Here is a 24,194-nt window from a genome sequence, read left to right on the forward strand (position 1 = left end):
AATGTAAGTATTTCTTCCATTCAGATTTTCTATTAGTTACCAAATATAATATTTGGTAGAAAGAGCCCTCTCTCAGGAATTCTCTGGTGGTCCAGTGGTTGGGACTCAGTACTCTCACTGCCATGGGCCTGGTTCTATCCCTAGTCAGGGATTTAATATCCCGCAAATTGTGCAGCGTGACCAATAAATGAATGAACATGTGAATACCTCAAAATAAGAGAGGATTCACAGTAATGAACTACTAGAGTCTCCCATTTCAATAGCATCTAGATTAACAAGGTATGAAATTTAAAAGCTGCACTTTTAAAAACAATAAAATATTGTAAAGGCTTTACCTTCTAAATGCAATAAATTGTGATGTTTTCACGTCTTCTAGGTCCTTTTCTTTGAGTAAAGTACTAACTGCAGAATATAAATCTGATAATTCGAGAAAAAGGTTAACACAGAAAAGCACTGAATTATAACATTGTTTCAATCAATCAGTTCAGTCTGACTCTCTGTGACCCCATGGACTGCAGCACATCAGGCTTCCCTGTCCATCACCAACTCCTGGAGCTTACTCAAACTCATGTCCATTGAGTCAGTAATACAATCCAACCATCTTATCCTCTGTCGTCCGCTTCTCCTCCCACCTTCAATCTTTCCCAGCATAAGGGTCTTTTCCAATGAGTCAGTTCTTCCCATCAGGTGGCCAAAGTACTGGAGTTTCAGCTTCAGCATCAGTCCTTACAATGAATATTCAGGACTGATTTCCTTTAGATGGACTGGTTGGATCTCCTTGCAGTCCAAGGGACTCTCAACAGTCTTCTCCAACACCACAGTTCAAAAGCATCAATTCTTCATCACTCAGCTTTCTTTATAGTCCAATTCTCACATCCATACATGACCACTGGAAAAACCATAGCCTTGACTAGACGGACCTTTGTTGGCAAAGTAAAGTCTCTGCTTTTTAATATGCTGTCTAGGTTGGTCATAACGTTTCTTCCAAGGAGTTTCTTCCAAGAATTTCATGACTGCAGTCACCATCTGCAGTGATTTTGGAGCCCAAGAAAATAAAATCTCACTGTTTCCAGTGTTTCCCCATCTATTTGCCATGAAGTGATGGGACCAGATGCCATGATCTTAGTTTTCTGAATGTTGAGTTTTAATCCAACTTTCTCTCTCTCCTCTTTCACTTTCATCAAGAGGCTCTTTAGCTCTTCTTTGCTTTCTGCCATAAGGGTAGTGTCATCTGCATATATGAGGTTATTGATATTTCTCCTGGGAATCTTGATTCTAGCTTGTGCTTCATCCAGCCCACATTTCGAATGATGTACTCTGCATATAAGTTAAATAAACAAGGTGACAATATATAGCCTTGATGTACTCCTTTTCCTATTTGGAACCATCCTGTTGTTCCATGTCCATTTCTAACCTTTATTTCTTGACCTGCATACAGATTTCTCAGGAGGCAGGTTAGGTGGTCTGGTATTCCCATCTCTTTAAAAATCTTCCATAATTTGTTGTCAGGTTGGATGGCATCACTGACTCAATGGACATGGGTTTGGGTGAACTCTGGGAGTTGGTGATGGACAGGGAGCCCTGGCATGCTGCGATTCATGGGGTCACAAAGAGTCGGACACGACTGAGTGACTGAACTGAACTGAACACAGTCAAGAGCTTTGGCATAGTCAATAAAGCAGAAGTAGATGTTTTTCTGGAACTCTCTTGCTTTTTGATGATCCAGTGGATGTTGGCAATTTGATCTCTGGTTCCTCTGCCTTTACTAAATCCAGCTTAAACATCTGGAAATTCACAGTTCACATACTGTTGAAGCTAGCTTGGAGAATTTTGAGCATTGCTTTGCTAGTGTGTGAGATGAGTGCAATTGTGCAGTAGTTTGAACATTTTTTGGCATTGTCCTTCTTTGGGACTGGAATGAAAACTGACCTTTTTCAGTCTTGTGGCCACTGCTGAGTTTTCCAAATTTGCTGGCATATTGAGTGCAGCACTTTCACAGCATCATGTTTTAGGATTTGAAACAGCTCAACTGGAATTCCATTGCCTCCACTAGCTTTGTTAGTAGTGACCCTTCCTAAGGCCCACTTGACTTCACATTCCAGGATGTCTGGCTCTAGGTGAGTGATCACACCATCATGGTTATCTGGGTCATGAAGATCTTTTTTGTACAGTTCTTCTGTGTGTTCTTTCCACCTCTTGTTAATATCTTCTGCTTCTGTTAGGTCCATACCATTTCAGTCCTTTATTGTGCCCATCTTTGCATGAAATGTTCCCTTGGTATCTCTAATTTTCTTGAAGAGATCTCTAGTCTTTCCCATTCTATTGTTTTCCTCTATTTCTTTGCACTGATCACTGAGGAAGGCTTTCTTATCTCTCTTTGCAATTCTTTGGAATGCTGCATTCAAATGGGTATATCTTTCCTTTTCTCCTTTGCCTTTTGCTTCTCTTCTTTTCTCAGCTATTTGTAAGGCCCTCTCAGACAACCATTTTGCCTTTTGGCATTTCTTTTTCTTGGGGATGGTTTTGATCACTGCCTCCTGTACAATGTCACAAACCTCTGTCTGTAGTTCTTCAGGCACTCTATCAGATCTAATCCCTTGAATCTAGTTCTCACTTCCACTGTATAATTGTAAGGGATTTGATTTAGGTCATACCTGAACCGTCTAGTGGTTTAAGTCTGAATTTGGCAATAAGGAATTCATGATCTGAGCCACAGTTAGCTCCCAGTCTTGTTTTTGCTGACTGTATAGAGCTTCTCCATCTTTGGCTGCAAAGTAGATAACCAATCTGATTTCACTATTGACCATCTGGTGATGTCTATGTGTAGAATCTTCACTTGTGTTGTTGGAAGATGGTGTTTGCTATGACCAGAGTGTTCTCTAGGCAAAACTCTGTTTGCCTTTGACCTGCTTCATTTTGCACTACAAGGTCAAATTTGCCTGTTACTCCAGGTATCTCTTGACTTCCTACTTTTGCATTCCACTCTCCTATAATGAAAAGGACATCTTTTTTGGGTGTTAGTTCTAGGAGGTCTTCATAGAACAATTCCTGGTTGGAGCATAGACTTGGATTACTTTGATATTGAATGGCTTGCCTTGGAAATGAACAGAGATCATTCTGTCGTTTTTGAGACTGCGTCCAAGTACTATATTTCAGACTCTTTGGTTGACTATGAGGGCTATTCCATTTCTTCTAAGGGATTCCTGCCTACAGCAGTAGATATAATGGTCATCTGACTTAAATTCACATCCCAGTCTATTTTAGTTCGCTGATTTCTAAAATGTGAATGTTCACTTTTGCCATATCCTGTTTAATCACTTCCAATTTGCTTTGATTCATGAACCTAACATTCCAGAGTCCTATGCAATATTGCTCTTTACAGCACTGGACTTTACTTCTATCAGCAGTCACATCCACAACTAGGTGTTTTTGCTTTGGTTCCATCCTTTCATTCTTTCTGGAGTTATTTCTCCACTGATCTCCAGTAGCATATTGGGCACCTACTGACCTGGGGAGTTCATCTGTCAGTGTCCTATCTTTTTGACTTTTCATACTCTTCAATGGGTTCTCCAGGCAAGAATACTGAAGTGGTTTGCCATTCCCTTCTCCAGTGGACCACTTTTTGTCAGAACTCTCCACCCTTGTCCGTCTTGGGCTGCCCCACATGGCATGGCTCACAGTTTCAGTGAGTTAGACAAGGCTGTGGTCCATGTGATCAGTTTGATTAGTTTTCTACGATTGTGGTTTTCATTCTGTCTGCCCTCTGGTGGATACGAATAACAGGCTTGTGGAAGCTTCCTGATGGGAGAGACTGAGGGCAAACTCATTCAGAATTCCTGCTGAGGGGTCTCATCAAACGGGATACAGGTTCACCATGGGAGCATCAACCTTATTTGCTTCATCAGCCAGAACAAAAGAAAACAGAATGAAGGCAGTGTTCCAGACATTCTTTCTTAACCACTAGCCCAGACAGCTCCTAATTTGTAGTATTATCACTGAATATTTATCGATGGTTTGTGAATGCTAAATTTAAAGTATGAGCAAGAGGACAAAATATGTAACCGAATTATTAATGTATGACTTCTGTTTTAAGCTCTGGTGGCACTAGTGGTCACCAGTTATAGTTTGAGAATCTTATACGCTTTGCATCTGTGATTTGATCTTTAATTCAATCATCACAATATGCATATAATGCACGTATTATTATACCCAGAGCTGACATTTAGCTGATACAGACCTGTATAAAATAGGGAGATATTTCTATAGTATCTAGACTAGAGAATAGCTACTCCCCAAACACCACAAAACCCTCCCTCACACCCCAACCATGTGGTTCCCTCCTCCAGAATCCCTAGATCTCCCCATGATTCAACAGCTAATAGGTTAACCCTGACACAGGAAGGGCATCTATTCCAATAGTGACCAGACTCTGCCAGCTATTAAATAGTTTAACTCTCACCACTGACTACATCCTTGCTACGAAAGTGAAACTGAGGCCCTTGGAAGTAAAAGAAGTTTTCCAGCAGGGTAGGGTGGCCAGCCTCCCTCTTATAGCGCTCAGATCACTGACAGTGATAATGTCCACTTACAACTTGTCCTTCCTCACAGCCTGAGAAGCTGGCTTCCTCTCATCTCTCTTAGCAATGTTACAAATCAGGGAACATTTCTCAAGAAAGAAGATATAAAAATTGGGGAAAAAATATTTGGGGCTTTTAGGTCTTTCCCTCATAGATAAATCAAAAGGGAATGAAAAAGCCCAGTACTTGTAAGCCTTGCTCTAGGAAGACTGAATTAATTGCTCATGGAGCCCTTCATTTTTCAGATGAAGAAAGGGTTATCAGTAAAACATGGCCAACACTCAGCTTACCTCCAGCCAAGCCCTGCTTGCAAAGGTCTCCCAGAGCCCTGTTTTCTTTCACACATACAGGATCATGCTGTTCTGCTCCTTGATTTGTTCACTCTCCCTACATCTTCCAGATCAATATACACACTGTATTTCCTTGATTCTAAGATATGCATTTTTTCTCACATTTTAACATCACTGGAATTCCAGCCCAGCTACGAAGCCTGTCTCAGGGCTTTGTATCTTGCAATAATAGGAATAACTGGGTAATTTATTAAGAAATACTTATTACTTAAGTGTTAAGTAATAATACTTAATTATTCATGAAAAAGTACTATATGCCTCTCTAATGAGTATTTATTCAATTCTCTTAAAGAGATTCATTTTCCAGCTGAAGTTTATAATTAAGATAGAGAAACAGCATCAGCTAAGCTCTGCTACCATTCTGAAACTTTTTTTTAAAGAACATTCTCATTAATGTAAAGAATGAGTGCCAGAAATAAAACTAAACTTATTTCAAGTAGATCTAAATGGAATAGCAGAGAAAGAAAGTTTCTTAACCATAGCTGTCTCATTTTCTTCAATTGTACTGATATCTAATATGAACTAAGCTGTGGTGAGGATAAACATTATCTAAATTATTCACAAAATGTGGAATAAAAAACAAGCCAAAAAACAATACACAGCTTATAATCCAATTTATATAAAATTAAATTGGTCTGTGTATGCATGGCAACCCACTCCACTATTCTTGCCAGGAGAATCCCACGGACAGGGCAGCCTGGCAGGCTACAGTCCATAGGGTTGCACAGAGTCGGACACGACTGAAGTGACTTAGCATATACACATGGATCTAATTAAGTTTTATAAAGATAAACACCAAGTTCTTCCTAAGGATGTAACTTTTATGGGAGTTGACTCAGGGGAAGAGGAGTGGGAATGATTAAAGGAAATATTAATTTTTATTTCAAACGCTTCTGTACCATTTGACTTCTGTTAAGGAATATAAATGATTTCTATAATTAAAAAAAAAACACCACCAAGAACACATTTATAGAATCCGATTATTACACGATCTCATTTAAAAAAAGAATATTGTAACGTGTGAATGAACACTAACCCAAGGGAACTGAGATGGGACACACACAGAGGAGGAAAGGCTTACAGATAAAGTTGGATGTCAATGAATGTCACAAGCCGAGTGAAAGCTGCCAAGTAATAAGCACATAATTTGAAGAACTGTGGCAACTACAATAAATTCTCAATAATAACCATTTAAATCTTCGCCAATTCAATTTTGACTAAACCACTACACTATTTTTAAAAGCTTGCTAAGCAAGTTTATAATATAAAGATTCAAAGGTATAATCTATTTAAATAAATTCATTTGGAGTAATAATTTAATATCTATTATTTACAAAAAAATAACATTTACATGACTCAACCAGTCCATTCTAAAGGAGATCAGTCCTGGGTCTTCATTGGAAGGACTGATGTTGAAGCTGAAACTCCAATACATTGGCCACCTGATGTGAAGAGCTGACTCGTTTGAAAAGACCCTGATGCTGGGAAAGATTGAGGGCAGGAGAAGAAGGGGACGACAGAGGATAAGAAGGTTGGATGGCATCACCGACTCAATGGACATGAGTTTGAGTAAACTCCGGGAGTTGGTGATGGACAGGGAGGCCTGGCGTGCTGCAGTCCATGGGGTCAACAAGAGTCAGATACAAAGAGTCGGACTGAACTGATTTACAAAAAAAAATAACATTTACATAGCTCCCCAAAACTGACAAATTCCCTCAACCTTCACAACTGTTCCATGCTGTCGCTGTGACCCCCATTTTACCAATGGTGGAGTGATGAGACACGAGTCATACACACAGGGAGAAGAGTCCCTTGTCCCATGCATTTTCTCAATCCTATCACACTGTTACCCTAATACTAATTAGAAGTGATGTTTGTCCATTTTATTAGAAACTGAACTGTTAGGAACTCAGCTTAGCAACAGTTTGACAGCCATTACTTTTGTTTCACAAATGTCCTCAAAACAACAAATGTTTCCAATTGCTGTAAAAAAAAAAAAAGCTTCATTCACTAAGAATAAACTTGGGATTACTGGGGCTTTTGCTTTATTGTAAACTAATCATCTTCGGCCCTGGGGTCAGGAAGATCCCCTGGAGGAGGAAATGGCAACCCACTCCAGTATTCTTGCCTAGAGAATCCCATGGGCAGAGGAAGCCTGGCAGGCTACAGTCCATGGGGGTCACAAAGAGTCAGACATAACTGAGCAACTGAGCACAGCACAGCAATCTAATCATCTACATCCACTTATTTACTCAACAAATATTTACTAAGTCCTTTAGTATGCATGAGCTTACTTCTTTACAAAATTTGAAAGTAATCTGCTTTTGATGATTAATAAATTTATTAAATTAATACATTAATTTATTTTCAGTGCCTAATGTTTTACTAGCAATATTTATATTACTGTCGAATAAAATTACAAGTAGTTATTTAATAACTGAATTATAAAACTGAAATATTTAACCCTATATAACATAAAAGTTTATACTTACAAGACTGATGATCACTTTTTGAGGACTGAGAACTGGCATCTTCTTCTGGGAGTCTGACAAAAATAAATGATTTATCTTGTACTGAGACAGGGAATGTCAGATTATCAGAGATATTCAACTCTGCATCAAATGTTGGAAACTGGCGTCTTGAGATTCTTAAACAAGGATAAAATAATACACCAAGAACATTAGCATCCAAAAATATGTCTTCACATTCGAGCAGAGATAATGTCATTATAACAGTATCTGTGAATAGGTTATAAACAGGGTGAAAAGGCCACCCATACATGCATTATAAATACTAAATGAGTTTCAAAACAGACTTAGCCAAGACCACAATGCTACATTTATCCATCAGTCCCCTACTCCTAGCACATTTAAAGTATTAGAAAAAATTTACCAAGCAACATTCTGAGAACTTGATCTACTTTTCTCCAAACCACAAAAGAACCACACAAGGTAGGTATTATCCTCATTTCATAGATGAAGCAGCATGATGCTTAGTTAACTACAGTGGGGATGTCCAAGATCACAGAGGTGGAAAGCAGAAGAGCTCGGATGGAAATTTGGACCCAATGGGCTCCATATTTCTTTCTATTTAAATTAATTTAGACTCTCTGGGGGCTTTTCCATACATATACATTACACTCTTTCTTTTCTCCTTTCTTCTATTATATATCATATCTATGGGCTCATCTTCTCAACTGAACCAAGTATTAGCATCTTCTCTTTGCTTCTATCCCCTTCTCAATCATTTTTTATTCTTGTACACCCCAAGATTAGCAAGCCGTAACAGAAAACATAGTAAGGGCCAGTGGCATGATCACACTAGAGTCCCTCCTTGGCTATTTGTTAGAAAACTGACTCCCCATAAAGACCAACCTCAGCCTAGCTATCAAAGGTCTAACCCTCCTGTGTGTCATCTTCAACCCTTCCCAAAATGGTGGGAAGAGAAGGAAGGAGAGAGGAGAAGGCTGGCCCTGCTGAACTATCCCAGGTTTAACTTGGGGTGCTGAGAATCACCATGGATTTCCTGTTCTGCTTCTGACCCAGGACATGTAACACTTCTATCTCTGTTCATGGTATCACTGGGACTCATCTGTCATTAATCACTTGGTGATGATGACCAAGAAGAAATGATGAAAGGAGCACAGCTCAAAAGATACTGAAAAAGTTACTAAAAGGAATTCCTAAGTTTCAGAGAAAATTGAGTTCTAAGACATCTAATGTGCTTCATATTCTTCCAAAGATTTCTAGACTTTAAAATGACCAATCACTCTTTCTCGACTCCATCTTCGCGGTAGTGGCAGCGGTGTCCGCGATCTAGTCGCCAACATGCAGCTTTTTGTCCGCACCCAGGTGCTACACACTCTCGAGGTGACCGGCCAGGAGACGGTCGCCCAAATCAAGGCTCATGTAGCTTCGTTGGAGGGCATCGCTCCAGAAGATCAAGTCCTGCTCCTGGCTGGCACGCCCCTAGAGGATGAGGCTACTCTGGGCCAGTGTGGGGTGGAGGCTCTGAGCACTGTGGAAGTAGCCGGCCGCATGCTTAGAGGTAAAGTCCATGGTTCTCTGGCCCGTGCTGGGAAAGTGAGAGGTCAGACTCCCAAGGTGGCCAAGCAAGAGAAGAAGACGGGCAGGGCCAAGAGGCGTATGCAGTACAACCGGCGCTTTGTCAATGTTGTGCCCACCTTTGGCAAGAAGAAGGGCCCTAATGCTAACTCCTAAGTCCTCTGTAATCTTGGCTTTCTCTAATAAAGCCACTCAACCCAGTCATAAAAAAATAAATAAATAAATAAAATGACCAATCATCTACCAATATTCCAAAACCGAGGTTGCCTTTATGTAGGGGCAGAAGAGTTACAGGTGAAGAATATTACACATCAACTACATTATTTTTCTTACTGTCTCAATATGAATCTGTATCATCTACACTATTCCTATCCATTCTTTCTCTACCTCTCTGTTCTCTCCAGGGTAGACAGGGACAGGGAGATAGTTTTTGCTGACATCCAAACAAGAAAATGTTTAGACAACAAAAACAGCATCTTGTGGTCTAATGCAATATCCTGTCCTGCTGAATATCTGAACCAGATAGCTACTGCAAAGACCTCCATATAAGCTATCAAGTTTCCCATCTATCATTAAAGAAATAGGAACTCTTCTGACAGAAAACAAATCATCATAAAGAAAGTACTCTTAAAAAAAAAAAGTACTTCTTTGAGCAAAATCTACCTTTCAATTTAATTTGACATTAATTAGTAAGTCATTTTTGGTCCTCAAGTACAGTCAAAAATCTAGTTCCAGATTCTAAGCCCCAGATGGATACATACCAGGTCCAATGGCAGGACAGAGGTACAAAAAATGTTGTGCAAAGAAGACCTAAGATTTCTTTGGTGACTTCTAGCATGAAATGAAGTTTCATGCTAAATTTGTGATCATAGCAACAGTTCAGGACCCCTATTGTATTTTTACGCCAATCAACTATAATCCTCTGCCATTCAGTTGATTGCCCCATGATCCCAAGAATTCCCTAAGCAACGGCTAGTGATAAAGTAGAACCAAAAGTAATGCCATGCAGATACAGAAATAAACGATGCACTACAGCCAATGAACCAAAAATAATGCCATGCAGATACAGAAATAAAGGACGCACTACAGCCAATAAAAGGAAAATGAAACCAGAAAAAAAAAAAAATAGAAAAAAATAGCAACTTGTAAGAGTTGGAAACAAAGATAAATTGTGGTCCACAGAATAAAACAGTTTCTTAATATTCTGTAGCCCCATTATATCTATTACAGAGGATTACTCTAAAGGCTTATGCAAAGATTACGGGAACAGAAGGATTCTTTCCTACTCTTAAAGTCATATGCCACAGGTACCACCAGGATTCATCGAGGAGTAAAACATCTTTTTATGCTTTGGGTTCTCCCCTTATAAAAATTACAGGGAACGTATTCCCCACTTGGCCCTTGAATTCTAATGAACTCATTTCCAATTCTCTGTTCCCCTTGGGTTTATTCTGGTGTCTAAGCTTGATGCAACTTTATTTCACAAATATACTTTTAAAATGTAGAAAACATATTTATTCTTAAACTTCAACAATTTCAGTTCAGTTCAGTCACTCAGTCGTGTTCGACTCTTTGCGACCCCATGAATCACAGCATGCCAGGCCTCCCTGTCCATCACCAGCTCCTGGAGTTCACTCAAACTCACGTCCATTGAGTCAGTGATGCCATCCAGCCATCTCATCCTCTGTCGTCCCCTTTTCCTCCTGCCCCCAATCCCTCCCAGCATCAGAGTCTTTTCCAATGAGTCAACTCTTCGTATGAGGTGGCCAAAGTACTGAAGTTTCAGCTTTAGCATCATTCCTTCCAAAGAAAACCCAGGGCTGATCTCCTTCAGAATGGACTGGTTGGATCTCCTTGCAATCCAAGGGACTCTCAAGAGTCTTCTCCAAAGAGAACCCAGGGCTGATCTCCTTCAGAATGGACTGGTTGGATCTCCTTGCAATCCAATCTCAAGAGTCTTCTCCGAAACCACAGTTCAAAAGCATCAATTCTTCGGCACTCAGCTTTCTTCACAGTCCAACTCTCACATCCATACATGACCACAGGAAAAACCATAACCTTGACTAAACGGACCTTTGTTGGCAAAATAATGTCTCTGCTTTTCAATATGCTATCTAGGTTGGTCATAACTTTCCTTCCAAGGAGTAAGTGTCTTTTAATTTCATGGCTGCAGTCACCATCTGCAGTGATTTTGGACCCCCAAAAAATACAGTCTGACACTGTTCCACTGTTTCCCCATCTATTTCCCATGAAGTGATGGGAACAGATGCCATGATCTTCGTTTTCTGAATGTTGAGCTTTAAGCCAACTTTTTCACTCTCCTCTTTGACTTTCATCAAGAGGCTTTTTAGTTCCTCTTCACTTTCTGCCATAAGGGTGGTGTCAACAACAATTTATGTTGGGCCAATAATGAAAAATATTAACTTTTCTTTTCTAACTATGGGACAAAAAATATACATATACTGAAGGACAGAAAAGTTTTGCTAAAAGAGTATAGTAAGCACACTGCACTGAATCACCTTAATTCAAAAGCCTGTATTTTCCCTTTATTTCCAATACAACAGAAAGAAAACACAGAATTTTAGTCATAATATACCTTGTAGCATTGTCCACAATTAGTTCAGATTCTGCTCTATGGTTTGTCTTTAGTTCAATAGCACAATTTCTTGATTTAAGAGTTTCAAAAAGATCTTTCAGCAAGTTACCAGGCTCAATGCTAGGTAACTGTCTAACATCACCTGAAAAGCGGGAAAAGCAGATACAGTAGGTTTTAAGTAACTAGGATCTTAAAATTGAGAAATTATTTTTATTTCTCCCTTCTGATAAATGCTATAATTATAAAGACTTACTCTGAGAAAGAAAGAAAAAAAAATCTTTGTTTAAAATTATTTAAGAACATTAAGTCTTCAAAAATATTCAACAACAAAAGCATTCCAATTAAACAATATAAAGTATAAAAACAGTGATAACATGGTAAGGTAAAATGTGAATTGAACTTTTTTCATATGTTTACAGATATGTGTTGGGGCATATATTTTCACCAACATGTAAAGACAAAAATAGGTCTTAGGTAATTTAGTCATTTATTCAATCCTGCTCAATGTCTTACTAAACATGGAAAAATCTATGGCCTCAAATAAATAAAATTAACATTAAAATGTGAAATAAATCCAGTGCATTTAATAACAGATAAATTTCAGTAATGTAATGATAATGTTCTGCTCTATTACACATCTTTTTACTTTAAACAAACAAGCAAATCCTAGAGAAAAGAGAAACTATTTTCTGGGAAACTGAGAGAATGCTTAACTATTAAAAGAATCAACTGCTTATACAATATTCTCAAATACCTAAAACAATAATTTATAAATATATTGATTCTCTCATTGCAATTTTATTTTCTCCTCCATTAAATCATATAGTCTACACGTCAGTACTACCCAATAGAATCTAACTAAATCTCACCAAAATTGGAACGGACTTAAGCTAGTGAGGTTTCATGTGCACTATTAGCTTAAAATCATAAAACTACTTTTAAGTGGTCTATCGTTCAGACTTTTTATTATTTCCAAATGATCTACATCCTGATTTACTCTGAGTCTGTGACAATTCTCCTATTTTAATAGTCATCATTTAGGTAATTACTGTAACCCCTCACAAGCCTATTTCATTCACAACCTAGCTTGCTAATAATTAACCAAAACAAAAAGCCACTGAGCTGATACAGGTGGTCAAATTGAACTCAGTGTGCTTTAGTGTGGGCTCTGAGAAATGCTTTCTCGCCTGTAGGATATGGATATTAAAACACTGAAATGGTATAAACAAGCTAGTGTGTGTGTGTGTGTGGGTGTGTGTATGCGTGCTCAGTCATGTCTGACTCTTTGAGACCCTATGGACAGTAGCCTGCCAGACTCCTCTGTCTATGGGATTTTCCAGGCAAGAATACCAGAGTGGGTTGCCATTTCCTTCTCCCGGGGATCTTCCCAACCAAGGGATTGAACCCATGTCTCTGGTGAGACTCCTGCACTGGCAGGTGGATTCTTTACCAATGAACCACCTGGAAAACCCCAAAACAACCTACTAATCACAGTGATTTGAACCAAACAATTAGGATTCCAATAATATTTTAACTTACCAAGGATAATAAGTTTAGAAAGTTTGGAGTGCTCACACAATAAATTTAAAACCGACTTGAAGATTGCTACAGATACCAAACTCCCTTCATCCACAACCAGAACTCTAACCGAAGAAAATTTCCATGGCCTGTTCTTGGTCTTTTTTTTTTCCTTCCATAAATAGAAACTATAATTGACCTACAAGCAAAGTATGACATTTCTAAATTCAGGTTAAAAATTCACCAAAAAAAAAAAAAAAAAATCAAAAAAATTTAACAACATGTTCTTTTAAAATAAAACTCTTAAATGGGGAAGGGACGGGGAGGATATAGGTACAATAACATGGGGGAAAAGATGAAAGAAATAGAGAACACAAAAGTTATAGAATGGAAAAATAGAGGAAATAGTTCAAAAAATTGCTTCCTAGTGAGTACTTAATGTGTTTAATTCAACAAACAACACTCTTCCACCACCAGAATCCTAACCGTTTGCTTACCACTCCTGAGTGGTAAGCAGAGTGAGCTCCCTGTTCTTTCCAACTGCAATTAAACCTTCTCTTGGCCTTCTGAGATAGCCCAAACACTTAAGCCTCACTCTTCTCGCAACTAGAATACTCCATTCTGGAAATAAAGGGCTGCCTGCCTGAACTAACTATAAAAATATTATTTTTTCTTCAAGTACTTCCCCAACACTGAAAAACTACCACCACTACAACCAACAAGACAACTAAAAAAAAAAAAAAAACCCTATTACAGAGGTAAAAATATTTACTATTAAATTTACAACCAGACAATGTTAAATATTTTTGGTGTATATCATTCAAAAAATGTTTCTATGTTGTTTATATATATATGTGCAGTGTGTGTGTGTGTGTGTGTGTGTGTATGCTCATTGTCACTAAAAAATTATCTGCATTATCTGCTGGTATCCCTAGCCCAAGAATGATAAATAAATGATATAACAACCACCTCAGGGCTCTCCTGAGCCTAAACATAGCTTCAGAAATGTCCTCCCAGCATTCCAACCCAATATTAAGATACTACTAATTGATCAGAGTTGGAACATAAGATGAAAATCAGTAATGATCCTTCGCTGGCCTCTCCTCTTCTAATTCAGTCCTTCAGACTAACCAGACATGAAGGCATAATGGACAAAATCATACACTGATAAGAAGATTCCCCCACCAATGAGCTACATTGAACTTCTCTAGCACTATGCTCACTCGTGTGATAAATGTAACGCAAAAGTAATTTCTGAGATGGCTCGTGGGTCTATGAAGGGATCTTCTCGACCCAGGGATCAAAACTGGGTCTCCTGCATTGCAGGTGGATTCTTTACCACCTGAGCCACCAGGGAATCCCATGATTCTAGGCAGCCTTCCTCAGAGCTGCTTTCTCCATTTCACTCTTTTGCCTGGGAACCTAAATGACTCCCCAGTAATCAAGTCCAGGCTTGTTTGTTAGGTGTTCAAAGTCTGTAGTAAATAAGGGAATCGTGGCACGGTGGAAAGAGCAGCAAGCTGGGAGGTTACAAACATGAAGCCCAGGGCAAGCTCTGCCCTTGGTTAAGTTTGGGGCCAACTATTTAACACCCTCAAATTTCTACTGGCTCTTCTGTAAAATGCAGATAACATAATTTTCCCACTTCACTCCTCTGTCAACGACTTTATGAAACAGGAAAATGCAAACTTTAAAGCTCAAATTCCCAGTCTAAACCAAGTGCAATCTCCATTATTTTACACACACTTCATTCCATTCAACAAAGTCCCCTCAAAATCTCTACACCCTCTTGAAGATTTTCCTCAATGCCTCTGGGAAGGCCTTTCCCTTAAATAAAACATTCTTTTACCTGAGCTTCACCATCCATTAGACTCCAATTATTTTTTCCTTCAGAAATCTTTCAAGGACTAAGTTCCTTGATCTATAAAATGGCAGGTCAGAGCTAAAGGAAACTCTCCAACTCTTTTATAAGTTCGAAACTTCATAACTCTCAACTACAGCCACAGCTATTTTTTTTAAGCATCTTAATTCATTTGAAATGCTTATTATGCAACCACTATTTGCCAGGCACTGTTGTAGGCAGAGAAGATAAAGCACTAAACCAGATGACCCAAGTTTTCACTTTCACGGAGCTTTCATTCCACAGAATGTGGACTCTGACATGTTTGTAACCAGTCGCAATGAGAACAGGGCCATATGCCAGAATCAAAACTACAGCATTGCTGCTGCTGCTAAGTCGCTTCAGTCGTGTCCGACTCTGTGTGACCCCATAGATGGCAGCCCACCAGGCTCCCCCATCCCTGGGATTCTCCAGGCAAGAACGCTGGAGCGGGTTGCCATTTGCTTCTCCACTGCATGAAAGTGAAAAGTGAAAGTGAAGTCGCTCAGTCGTGTCCGACTCTAGCGACCCCATGGACTTCAGCCCACCAGGCTCCTCGGTCCATGGGATTTTCCAGGCAAGAGTACTGGAGTGCGGTGCCATTGCCTTCTCCGAACTACAGCATTAAGCATACACTTTAGTTGACTTTTTTTTATCATAATAAGACTGTCTTAAAGAAGGAAGCAGCACAGTGATAGCATGAGCACCTATTTCCCTGTAAACAGTAACAGTTTATAGACTGGCTGTTTTGAGTCGCATTGAATTAAATCAGCTGTCTCCACCCTTTTTGGCACCAGGGACTGTTTTCGTGGAAGACAATTTTTTCATGGACAGATGGGGGCAGGAGGAGGGTGTGATGGTTTCAAGATGATTCAAGATTCAAGGGCATTACATTTACCGCACACTTTATTTCTAATCGAATGCTGCGGCTGATCAGATAGGAGGCACCAGTCCATGGCCTGGAAGCTGGGGAATCTCTGATCTAAATGATTAGCTACCACAAGGCAAGGGTCTAGAAAACATTCAATAAATGCCCACTAATTGTTGTCAGGAAGAAATGAAAAATAAAATCATTAAGTCCATCTTTAACTGTTTTACACAGAGAAAAAATGTAAGAGGTTTTACCTGACAAAGTGTATAAGCATTAAAACCAGTTTTCTGTCTCAGTAAGCCAGCTGCTTTCCCTGTAGGTGCCGTAAGTAAAACTTCTATAGCCTTGTCCAGTTTCTGCTGACTTTGCTCGGCGAAGGTGATCCATTCTTCTGGTACATTCCAGTCTTGTTCAAAATCTTCACAAGCTTTTTTCACTTCTTTTTCTTCCAACAACTCTATGTGCTTAAAAAGCTGGCTAACAATTGTGGTCTTCCCACAACCACCTTTCCCACTTATGACTGTCACAGCATTGGAGCAAATCATGTCCAGAGCAGTCATCTGGTCCTGATCCAGTTGACCCTCACTCATTTCTGCATTCACTTCCTTTTCACCATCATCCCAAATATGGTCACTGCTGTCTTGCGTGTCCAAAATATCCACAAGATCTTCTAATCTTATTTCATCAGGTTTACTTTTATTCAGTGTATCACCACTTCCTGAATTCTCAGGTCTTGTGGTGCAAATAGACGCAAGCACCTTTTTGACATCAACCTGTAGTTGCCATGGAGGCCTGGTCATCAAGTCACAGACTGAAGAGGCAATGCCTCTCTCAGCCTGGTAAAGGTCATAAAGAAAGACACAGCCCTTCTCATACGTCACCACGCCAATATCCTTCAAGAACTTCAAAGACTGCCAAGCGTCGTGAAAAGACATGAGGTCTGACAGTTGAAAAGTTAAGTCAGCTTCTTCAACACATGTGTGCCCCTGCTCTCTACATATCTGCTTCAGTTGAGAATATATTATTAATGCATTCTTTTCCAAATCTGTCATCAACTGGAAAAGAGACTTGCATTGACGAAATGACGTCCAACTTGCTTCACATCGCAAAAGCTTCAGTTCTCTGTAGGTTATCTTTAAGAAAATAAAGTTCATGTTGTTTTATAAGAGTGATAAAGACTGATAACTATTACGAGAATTGCAGTGAAAACTATGGCATTTATTAATAATTTTTAAGTTCCAGAACACATGTGTTTCAATGAAATTTGGAGGAGAAAAACTATGTACCTAAAACATCACTATTTTTTTAATTAATTTTACTGTGATTAGAGATCTACATAATGCTCTAATTAAAATTATATTTTCTCAAAGCAATACATACGCAGTTTTAAAAGTCAAGTAACACTAAGAGCCTTATCACAAAATATATGAATCCCTGACTTACCCTTTCCATGATTTCTAAAGGCAACACCTCCAACACTTTTAGCTATTTCTTCCAGAATTTATCTCCACATTTCTAAGTATTGTTTATACTATTCTTTAATTAAAAAAAAAAATTAGATAATTAGTGTTAACTCCTTACTTTGGAAAGACTTTCTTCATGGAACTTGCTCTCTTTTATACTATCACCTAAAGACATACGTCTCCCATCTTTGAAAAAGTTACAGTACCATTTTGAAAATTGATTTTGGTTAAATCAGTATAAATGGGATCCACAATTGAGTGACATAATATGCTGTGATTACATAAATTTTGTATTGAACTCTTGTGTGTACTGTGGAGTTAATGACTGACTCGTTTTCTTGACTTGTTTAGTTCTCCACGTGCCTGTCAACAATTCTGCCCAAACTCTACTGAAAAGGTATAGAACTTCCTTCATCATGACCCACTCAGTAGGTCACCTACTAGCTCCATTTTTTTTTTTTCCATGGAGACATCACCCCTGGAACCCTCTATACAACTTATGAGCTGAAATGTGTACCCCACAAAATTCATATGCTGAAATTCTAACACCCAGAACCCTGAATGTGACCATATTTGGAGACAGGGTCTTTAAAAAGATAATTAAGTTAAAATGAGATGTGGGATAGGCCCTAATCCAAGATGACAGGTGTCTTTATAAGAAGACTTTAGGACCCAGACAAGCACAGAGGGAAGATGGTGTGAAGACACAGGAAGACAGCTCCTCATAAGCTAAGGAAAGAGGCCTCAGAAGAAACCAACCCTGCTAACATCTTGATTGGATTTGGATTTATAGACTCAAGAACTGTGAGAAAATAAAAGTTCTGTGGTTTACACCACCCAGTCTATGCTATTTGTTACAGCAGTCCTAGCAAACGAACATAAAACCTCAATAAAAATCTTTACTCTGGGTGGTGGTTTACATGCTGAACAGGGGACTCCAAGCCTCCTTTTCCCACTTGAATCCCAGAAGGTTCACTGCTCTGCCTCTCTGTCCTACTGAATAAATATAGATAATAGTGCTCCAGAGTCTTTTTTTTTTTTCCCGAGCATATTGAAATCATAGTCCTTTTACAGAGGGAATAAATTCATTATTCCAGTATTTCTCAAGAGGGAGGGAATCTGTAAACATTCTTGGGGAACCCACGAAATATATCAGAATCTTTAAACTGTATTTTCATTTGGAAAACCACTTATAACCAAGTACTGATTTAAGTGCCACATTTGGTTTTCAACACCTCTGGAGCCTCACAGTATCGCTTTACTACTCCTGGCATCTAATAACAAAAACAGAAGTGCCAAAGAAATTGAAAATGACATTATTGTGCCAAAGAAAAAAAATCAAATGACATCACGATGTACCGTATGAATAATGAAGGCTTTTGAAAGTTCAAATAAGAAAGTGAGGAATTGTGCTACATAGCAGAATGGACTTGCCAAACTCTTAAGAACTTGTGTCTTCAGTGAGATCTATACTCAAGGTGCAACAGCAATTTAGTTACAAAAAAAGTCATGAAATTAAATTATGTAACTAAAGTACTGATGATATGAATATCATTTATTTTGTTATTTTGTTTTCCTTTGTAAATTTATTGTATAAGAGGATAGGTATTAGAAGTTTATATTTAGTTGTAACACTGAAAGGAGAATAAATCAACATTGAGGTCATACAAATTTCTTTCCTTTGAAAAAGATGCAAAATTGTAAATTTTGAGATATCCTGCCTTGTATAAGATTACAAAAAGCTAAGCAAAGGTCTTACTTACTTTATGAAATCCAAGTTTCCATGGCTGTGTACCTAAAATCTCTTCTATCTCTTCCAACACCTCTATAGAATTTGAGGTTATGAGCTGTTTGAAGTGTCGGGGCAGAAGAACTGGAAGGAATTCCATTATTTTTGGAAACTGCAAAGCTCTCATCACCGTTATAAATGGAACTACAGGATATCAGAAAAGAACAAATCCAAGCTAACAAATGAGCTCATAAAACAACTGATTTGATGGACTTTCTCATTTAGCACAACTAGTTAAAGAAATTCCAATCAAAGAGAGAGTAACACATTTACTTTAAGCAGGAGAAAACTGATTGTATTATAACAATTGTTTTTGTACCAAGACGGCTTTCATTGTGTTTAACATCAAAATTTATGTTCTTCAAATGCTTAGATAACTACCTCTTAGACTTTTGTTTCCTCCTACTTGCAACAGAATAAAATTTCCGACTAAATGATATATACATTCAAAGCTAAGCATTAAAAACCATTTACATATTAAACTTTATAATCTTTTTTCTTATTATAGTCATGATTCTTTCATCATGGAAGTCATTCAATGATGTACTTACTACTTACTGCCAAATTCATTTGATAGAATTAAGAAATAAAACATTCCATATATGTGAATGTCCAGATAACAAACCATATTTAAAAGTTATTTTAAATCATTTTGAACTGAAATCTTTCCAAAATGTATTGTTCTTTTCCTGCTTTTCTTCTCTGCCTTCTTAAACAGAATAATTGACAACCGAACTTCTTCTTAACAACTCAAGGTAATCCTATGGATACAAAAGTTAGAGAGAGACCTAGAATCATACTTTTAGAGCAGGTCAGGAACTGAAAGGTATTTAAAGATCATCTAACCCCAAGTTAGTCACTCAGTCGTGTCCAACTTTTTGTGATCCCATGGACTGTAGCCCACCAGGATCCTCTGCCCATGAATTCTCCAGGCAAGAATACTAGAGTGGGTTGCCATTTCCTTCTCCCATCTCACCCCAAATCTTCACATTATAGATGAGAAACCCACAATGTTAATGACATACTCCAAAAGCAATACAAACACATTTTTATCAAACCCGATCTTAAAAAAGAATACTATACTAAGATACTGTAGTGGTGATATTTTAAACACACTAGTCATCCAGTACCTCAATTACACTAAAACTCCATGAGAAAATCACTTACACGTGAATTCCAGAGGAAGCGGCATCTCACGATCTGGTGGTGACTCTTGTGTTTTCTGCATAGACTGTTTTTGACTATTCCCTTCAATTTCCTCTTGCCAAGTTCTTAAATTTTCCATAAGATTTTCAAAATTGAGGTCTTTATACCTTGATTTATTATTTAACCATGTAAAAAACTTAATTCTTTGCTCACTGGAGACACTACACTCTTTAAGAAAGAGGGAACAGATGTGGATTTGATTTGGTGGTGACATATCTGACTGTAAAAAGTAAGATGGAAATCCTTGAACCTGATAGCTCCCTGATCCTACAGGCTTTACCTGTACCTTCACTCGCCACCAAGCATCAGTTAATGGAAAACGTCCAAGCACGTCACATTTCTGCTGAGTGTTTTCATCAAACACAGAAACTTAAAAAAAAAAAAAAAAAGGAAATGTTAATTTAGGATAATTTAAAATCTTTCCCAATGTTTTGTCAACTCCACTACTCTCTTTAATCCCGGGACAGTGCCCTGCACAGATGTCTATCGCAGTGTCTATATTCCACTTACCTGTTTATCTGTCTCCCTCTACTACACTGTCGGAGGACATGGCAACCCACTCCAGGATTCTTGCCTAGAGAATCCTGTGAACAGAGGAGCCTAATGGGCTGTTGTTCATGGGGTCGCACAGAGTTGGACTCGACTGAAGCTACTTAGCATGCATGCATTGGAGAAGGAAATGGCAACCCACTCCAGTGTTCTTGCCTGGAGAATCCCAGGGATGGAGGAGCCTTGTGGGCTGCCGTCTGTGGGGTCCCACAGAGTCAGACACAACTGAAGCGACTTAGCAGCAGCAGCTACTACATTGTAAGCTTTCTAGAATAAGATGATGTCTTATTTGTCTTTGTATTCCAGGAGGGAGGCATAGTACCTGGCAAGTCTGCTGTTCCTCTCCTAAAAGCAGTTCCCTCTCTGCTACTCTGATCTCAGCCAATACTGACCTCCAAGGAGTATCTAAAAAAAATGTCAGGGTCAAAAAGACACATGTACCCCAATGTTCACTGCAGCATTATTTACAATAGCTAGAACATGGAAGCAACCTAGATGTCCATCAACAGATGAATGGATAACGAAGCTGTGGTACATATATAAATGGAATACTACTCAGCCATAAAAAGGAACACATTTGAGTCAGTTCTAATGAGATGGACGAAGTTAGAGCCTATTTTCCAGGGTGAAGTCAGAAAGAGAAAAATAAATATCATATACTGATGCGTATATGTGGAATCTAAAAAGATGGTACTCATAAATTTATTTTCAGGGCAGCAATGGAGAACCAGACATAGAGAACAGACCTATGGACATGGGGGGAGGGGAGGAGGAAGAGGGTGAGATGTACGGAGAGAGTAACATGGAAACTTACAATACCATATGTAAAATAGACAGCCAGTGGGAATTTGCTGTGTGCCTCAAACGGCAGCTCTGTGACAATCTAAAAGGGTGAGATCCAGAGGGAGATGAGAGGGAGGTTTGGGAGGGAGGAGATATGGGTGTACCTATGGCTGATTCTTGTTGATGTATGACAGAAAACCACAAAAACTGTACAGCAATTATCCTTTAATTTAAAAAAAAGTCAAGGTCCCTCTTACCACACACCTGCCTTAAATATTTTCTTCCTTACTGTTTACCCTATTCACTACCAAACTCAGATTAACTGTCACTTCCTGAGAAAACCTTCCCTGAATCTCATAAATATAACCTCATGGCACTTCATACTATTTCTAGTAAGCACTGATAGTACAGTTACATCCCAGGTGGCGCGAGTGGTAAAGAACCTGCCTGCCGAAGCAAGAGACACAAGAGACAAGAGACGATGGTTCGATCCCTGGATCGTGGGGAAGATCCCCTGGGGGACGGCGTGGCAACCCACTCCAGTATTCTTGCCTGGAGAATCCCATGGACAGAGGAACCTGGTGGGCTATAATCCATAGGGTTGCAAAGAGTAGGACATGACTGAAGCGACTTAGCATACATAGCGCAAACACCTGTGATTATTTGTAGACTGTCTGTTTAAGGCATGTAGGGGGGAAGCTCCATTAAGAGAGCAACCTCATCATCTAGTCTCTCCAGGGTATCCCAGCAACAAACATATCTTGCTTGGAACACAGTAGCCAGTCGCTAACACTTGTAGGATAAAAAACTAAACCCTCCACAAATACTTAAACATTTTCTGTCTAAACTTGTGCTGCCTACTCACCTGTGACTATTTAAATTTAATTAAAATGAAAACTTTAGATTCAGCTCCTCTGGTACACTAGCTGCATTTGAAGTTCTCAGTAACCACACATGGCTAGTAGCTATTATACAGGACAGTGAACACATACAGCAATGCCATCGTCACAGAAAATTCTACTGGACAGCAACTGGTCTGAACATTCAAACATTCTTAAACATCAGTCACCAGAACACACAATAGGTCTAATTCTTAGGACAGGAAACTAGACAAGATAAATACAGATCACAAGATTAACGGGTTAATGAGTCAACAGTGCTTGTGGTGTTTCACGTGTACGTGTGTTTAAGTAGCTGAACAGCAACCACATATTCGACTCCAGGACAGACAGGGAAATAGTTAAAAGCCCTGATTCGGGGTGTTAATACTGGCTGGACACCCACTGTTTCCTTGTTTATAAAATTACCTCAAAAAGTTGTGAACATTAATGAGATACACGTGAAGCCCAAGCTTAACATACAGTATTTGCTCAAGTCTCTGGTATTATTGTTATTTTATTCTAAACAGGACGAAGCACTTAGGCGATTCCAAAGGAAGTCTGTTAGCAGCGATGGAACGCCGTACTTTGGAGGAGGCCATAATAGAAACAATTCAGTAATCCGCCGATCCCACCCCCGAAGGGCGAGTCATTTCCTCACCACGGAGCAGCCCAGGGAGGCTACCAGCATTTACGCCCCCACTGCAAAGCTCCTCTGCGTCAAGAAACACCGTGTCTTCGTCCTCCTCCGCATCCTCCCTTAAATACTCGTCTTCCTCCTCCACCAGGTCCTTGGGTGGGAGTAGAGGTCCCTGCAGCTGCAGCAAGGGCTGACTCGACGAGGCCATAGTCCATTGTCCCGAGCTCAACCCCAATTCCGGAAAACCCCGGGCTGCGTAGACGCCCATGAACAGCCAATCAGCTCCGCGACTGTAGGACCTTCGGCTTCCAGGGGGTGGGCGAAATGTGTGACTTGAGTTAACCGTATGGAGACGGATGGCAACTAAACTTGTGGTGATGCTCATGCTTTAGTATACACAGACATTGAGCTATAAGGCTGTACGCCAGAAACTTGTTTTAAAAGGTAAAGGCCATCCACTTTCACAAACTTACCTCCTCCCCCGGAAGCTAGTTTGCGCGGAGCTCCGCCTCAAGTTCCCAGCGGAGGGCCGGGATAGGATGGAACGCAGAGATTCGGGGGGTGGGGCGGGGCAGGGGCGGGGCGCACTCCTGCCCACGCTGCACAAACTCCAGGCTTCTCCAGGGGCTGGGAGGAAACTAGCTGGCTGGGCCGCGGCATAAATAGCACCTGCAGAGCTGCTAACCCACCGCGTCTCCACCTAGAGAGAAACTCGAGGGAAGGTCAATATACTGAACCTAAAGAGCTAGGAAAAGCAAGCCCTCCCAACGACTCCAAAACAAAAATCCAAATACCCTTCCTCCAACACCCAAAGCTCAAAGCCGCGAATCTCTAGCCAGGAGACCCGCCTAGGCGTGACTGCTTTGGGCCTCTTGTTTTTTATTCAGAAGTTGAATTTGTAAGATCAAAGGCACTTTATTCAAGGAACAGATCTGTAGGCCTCATTCCATACAAATTGTATCGGGATCTAGGGCTGGGACCCAGGATTCTTTTTAATGCACGTTCGTTTTGATGCTCAGCCAGATTTGGAA

At 39.5% G+C, this 24,194-nt stretch overlaps 2 protein-coding genes across 4 annotated transcripts in view; one reads left to right on the forward strand and one right to left on the reverse strand.

The window, feature by feature from the left end:
- Positions 1-23,554, reverse strand: part of HELB (DNA helicase B) — a 43,929-nt gene extending 20,375 nt beyond the window's left edge. The window contains exons 1-9 of one of the 3 annotated variants that reach the window (XM_070789353.1): positions 23,185-23,309; positions 21,185-21,267; positions 20,275-20,682; positions 19,082-19,251; positions 16,110-16,988; positions 13,127-13,304; positions 11,588-11,729; positions 7,420-7,574; positions 336-417 (exon numbers count right to left, since the gene is read on the reverse strand). In XM_070789353.1, coding sequence (XP_070645454.1) covers positions 336-417; positions 7,420-7,574; positions 11,588-11,729; positions 13,127-13,304; positions 16,110-16,988; positions 19,082-19,251; positions 20,275-20,527 — 1,859 coding nt within the window. In that variant the 5' untranslated portion in view covers positions 20,528-20,682; positions 21,185-21,267; positions 23,185-23,309. The other 2 variants (XM_019960866.2, XM_070789354.1) reach the window with 2 other exon arrangements.
- Positions 8,702-9,191, forward strand: LOC109559255 (ubiquitin-like FUBI-ribosomal protein eS30 fusion protein). The gene has a single exon (XM_070789355.1). It carries the CDS (start codon positions 8,755-8,757, stop codon positions 9,145-9,147), a length of 393 nt encoding a protein of 130 aa, XP_070645456.1. The 5' UTR covers positions 8,702-8,754; the 3' UTR covers positions 9,148-9,191.
- Positions 23,555-24,194: the final 640 nt, after the last annotated feature.

This window comes from Bos indicus, chromosome 5 (assembly GCF_029378745.1).
Source record: "Bos indicus isolate NIAB-ARS_2022 breed Sahiwal x Tharparkar chromosome 5, NIAB-ARS_B.indTharparkar_mat_pri_1.0, whole genome shotgun sequence".
Taxonomy (NCBI): domain Eukaryota; kingdom Metazoa; phylum Chordata; class Mammalia; order Artiodactyla; family Bovidae; genus Bos; species Bos indicus.

Coding starts and splice junctions, on each gene's coding strand:
- LOC109559255 (XM_070789355.1), top strand. CDS start 8,755: ATGCAGCTTTTTGTCCGCACCCAGGTGCTACACACTCTCGAGGTGACC.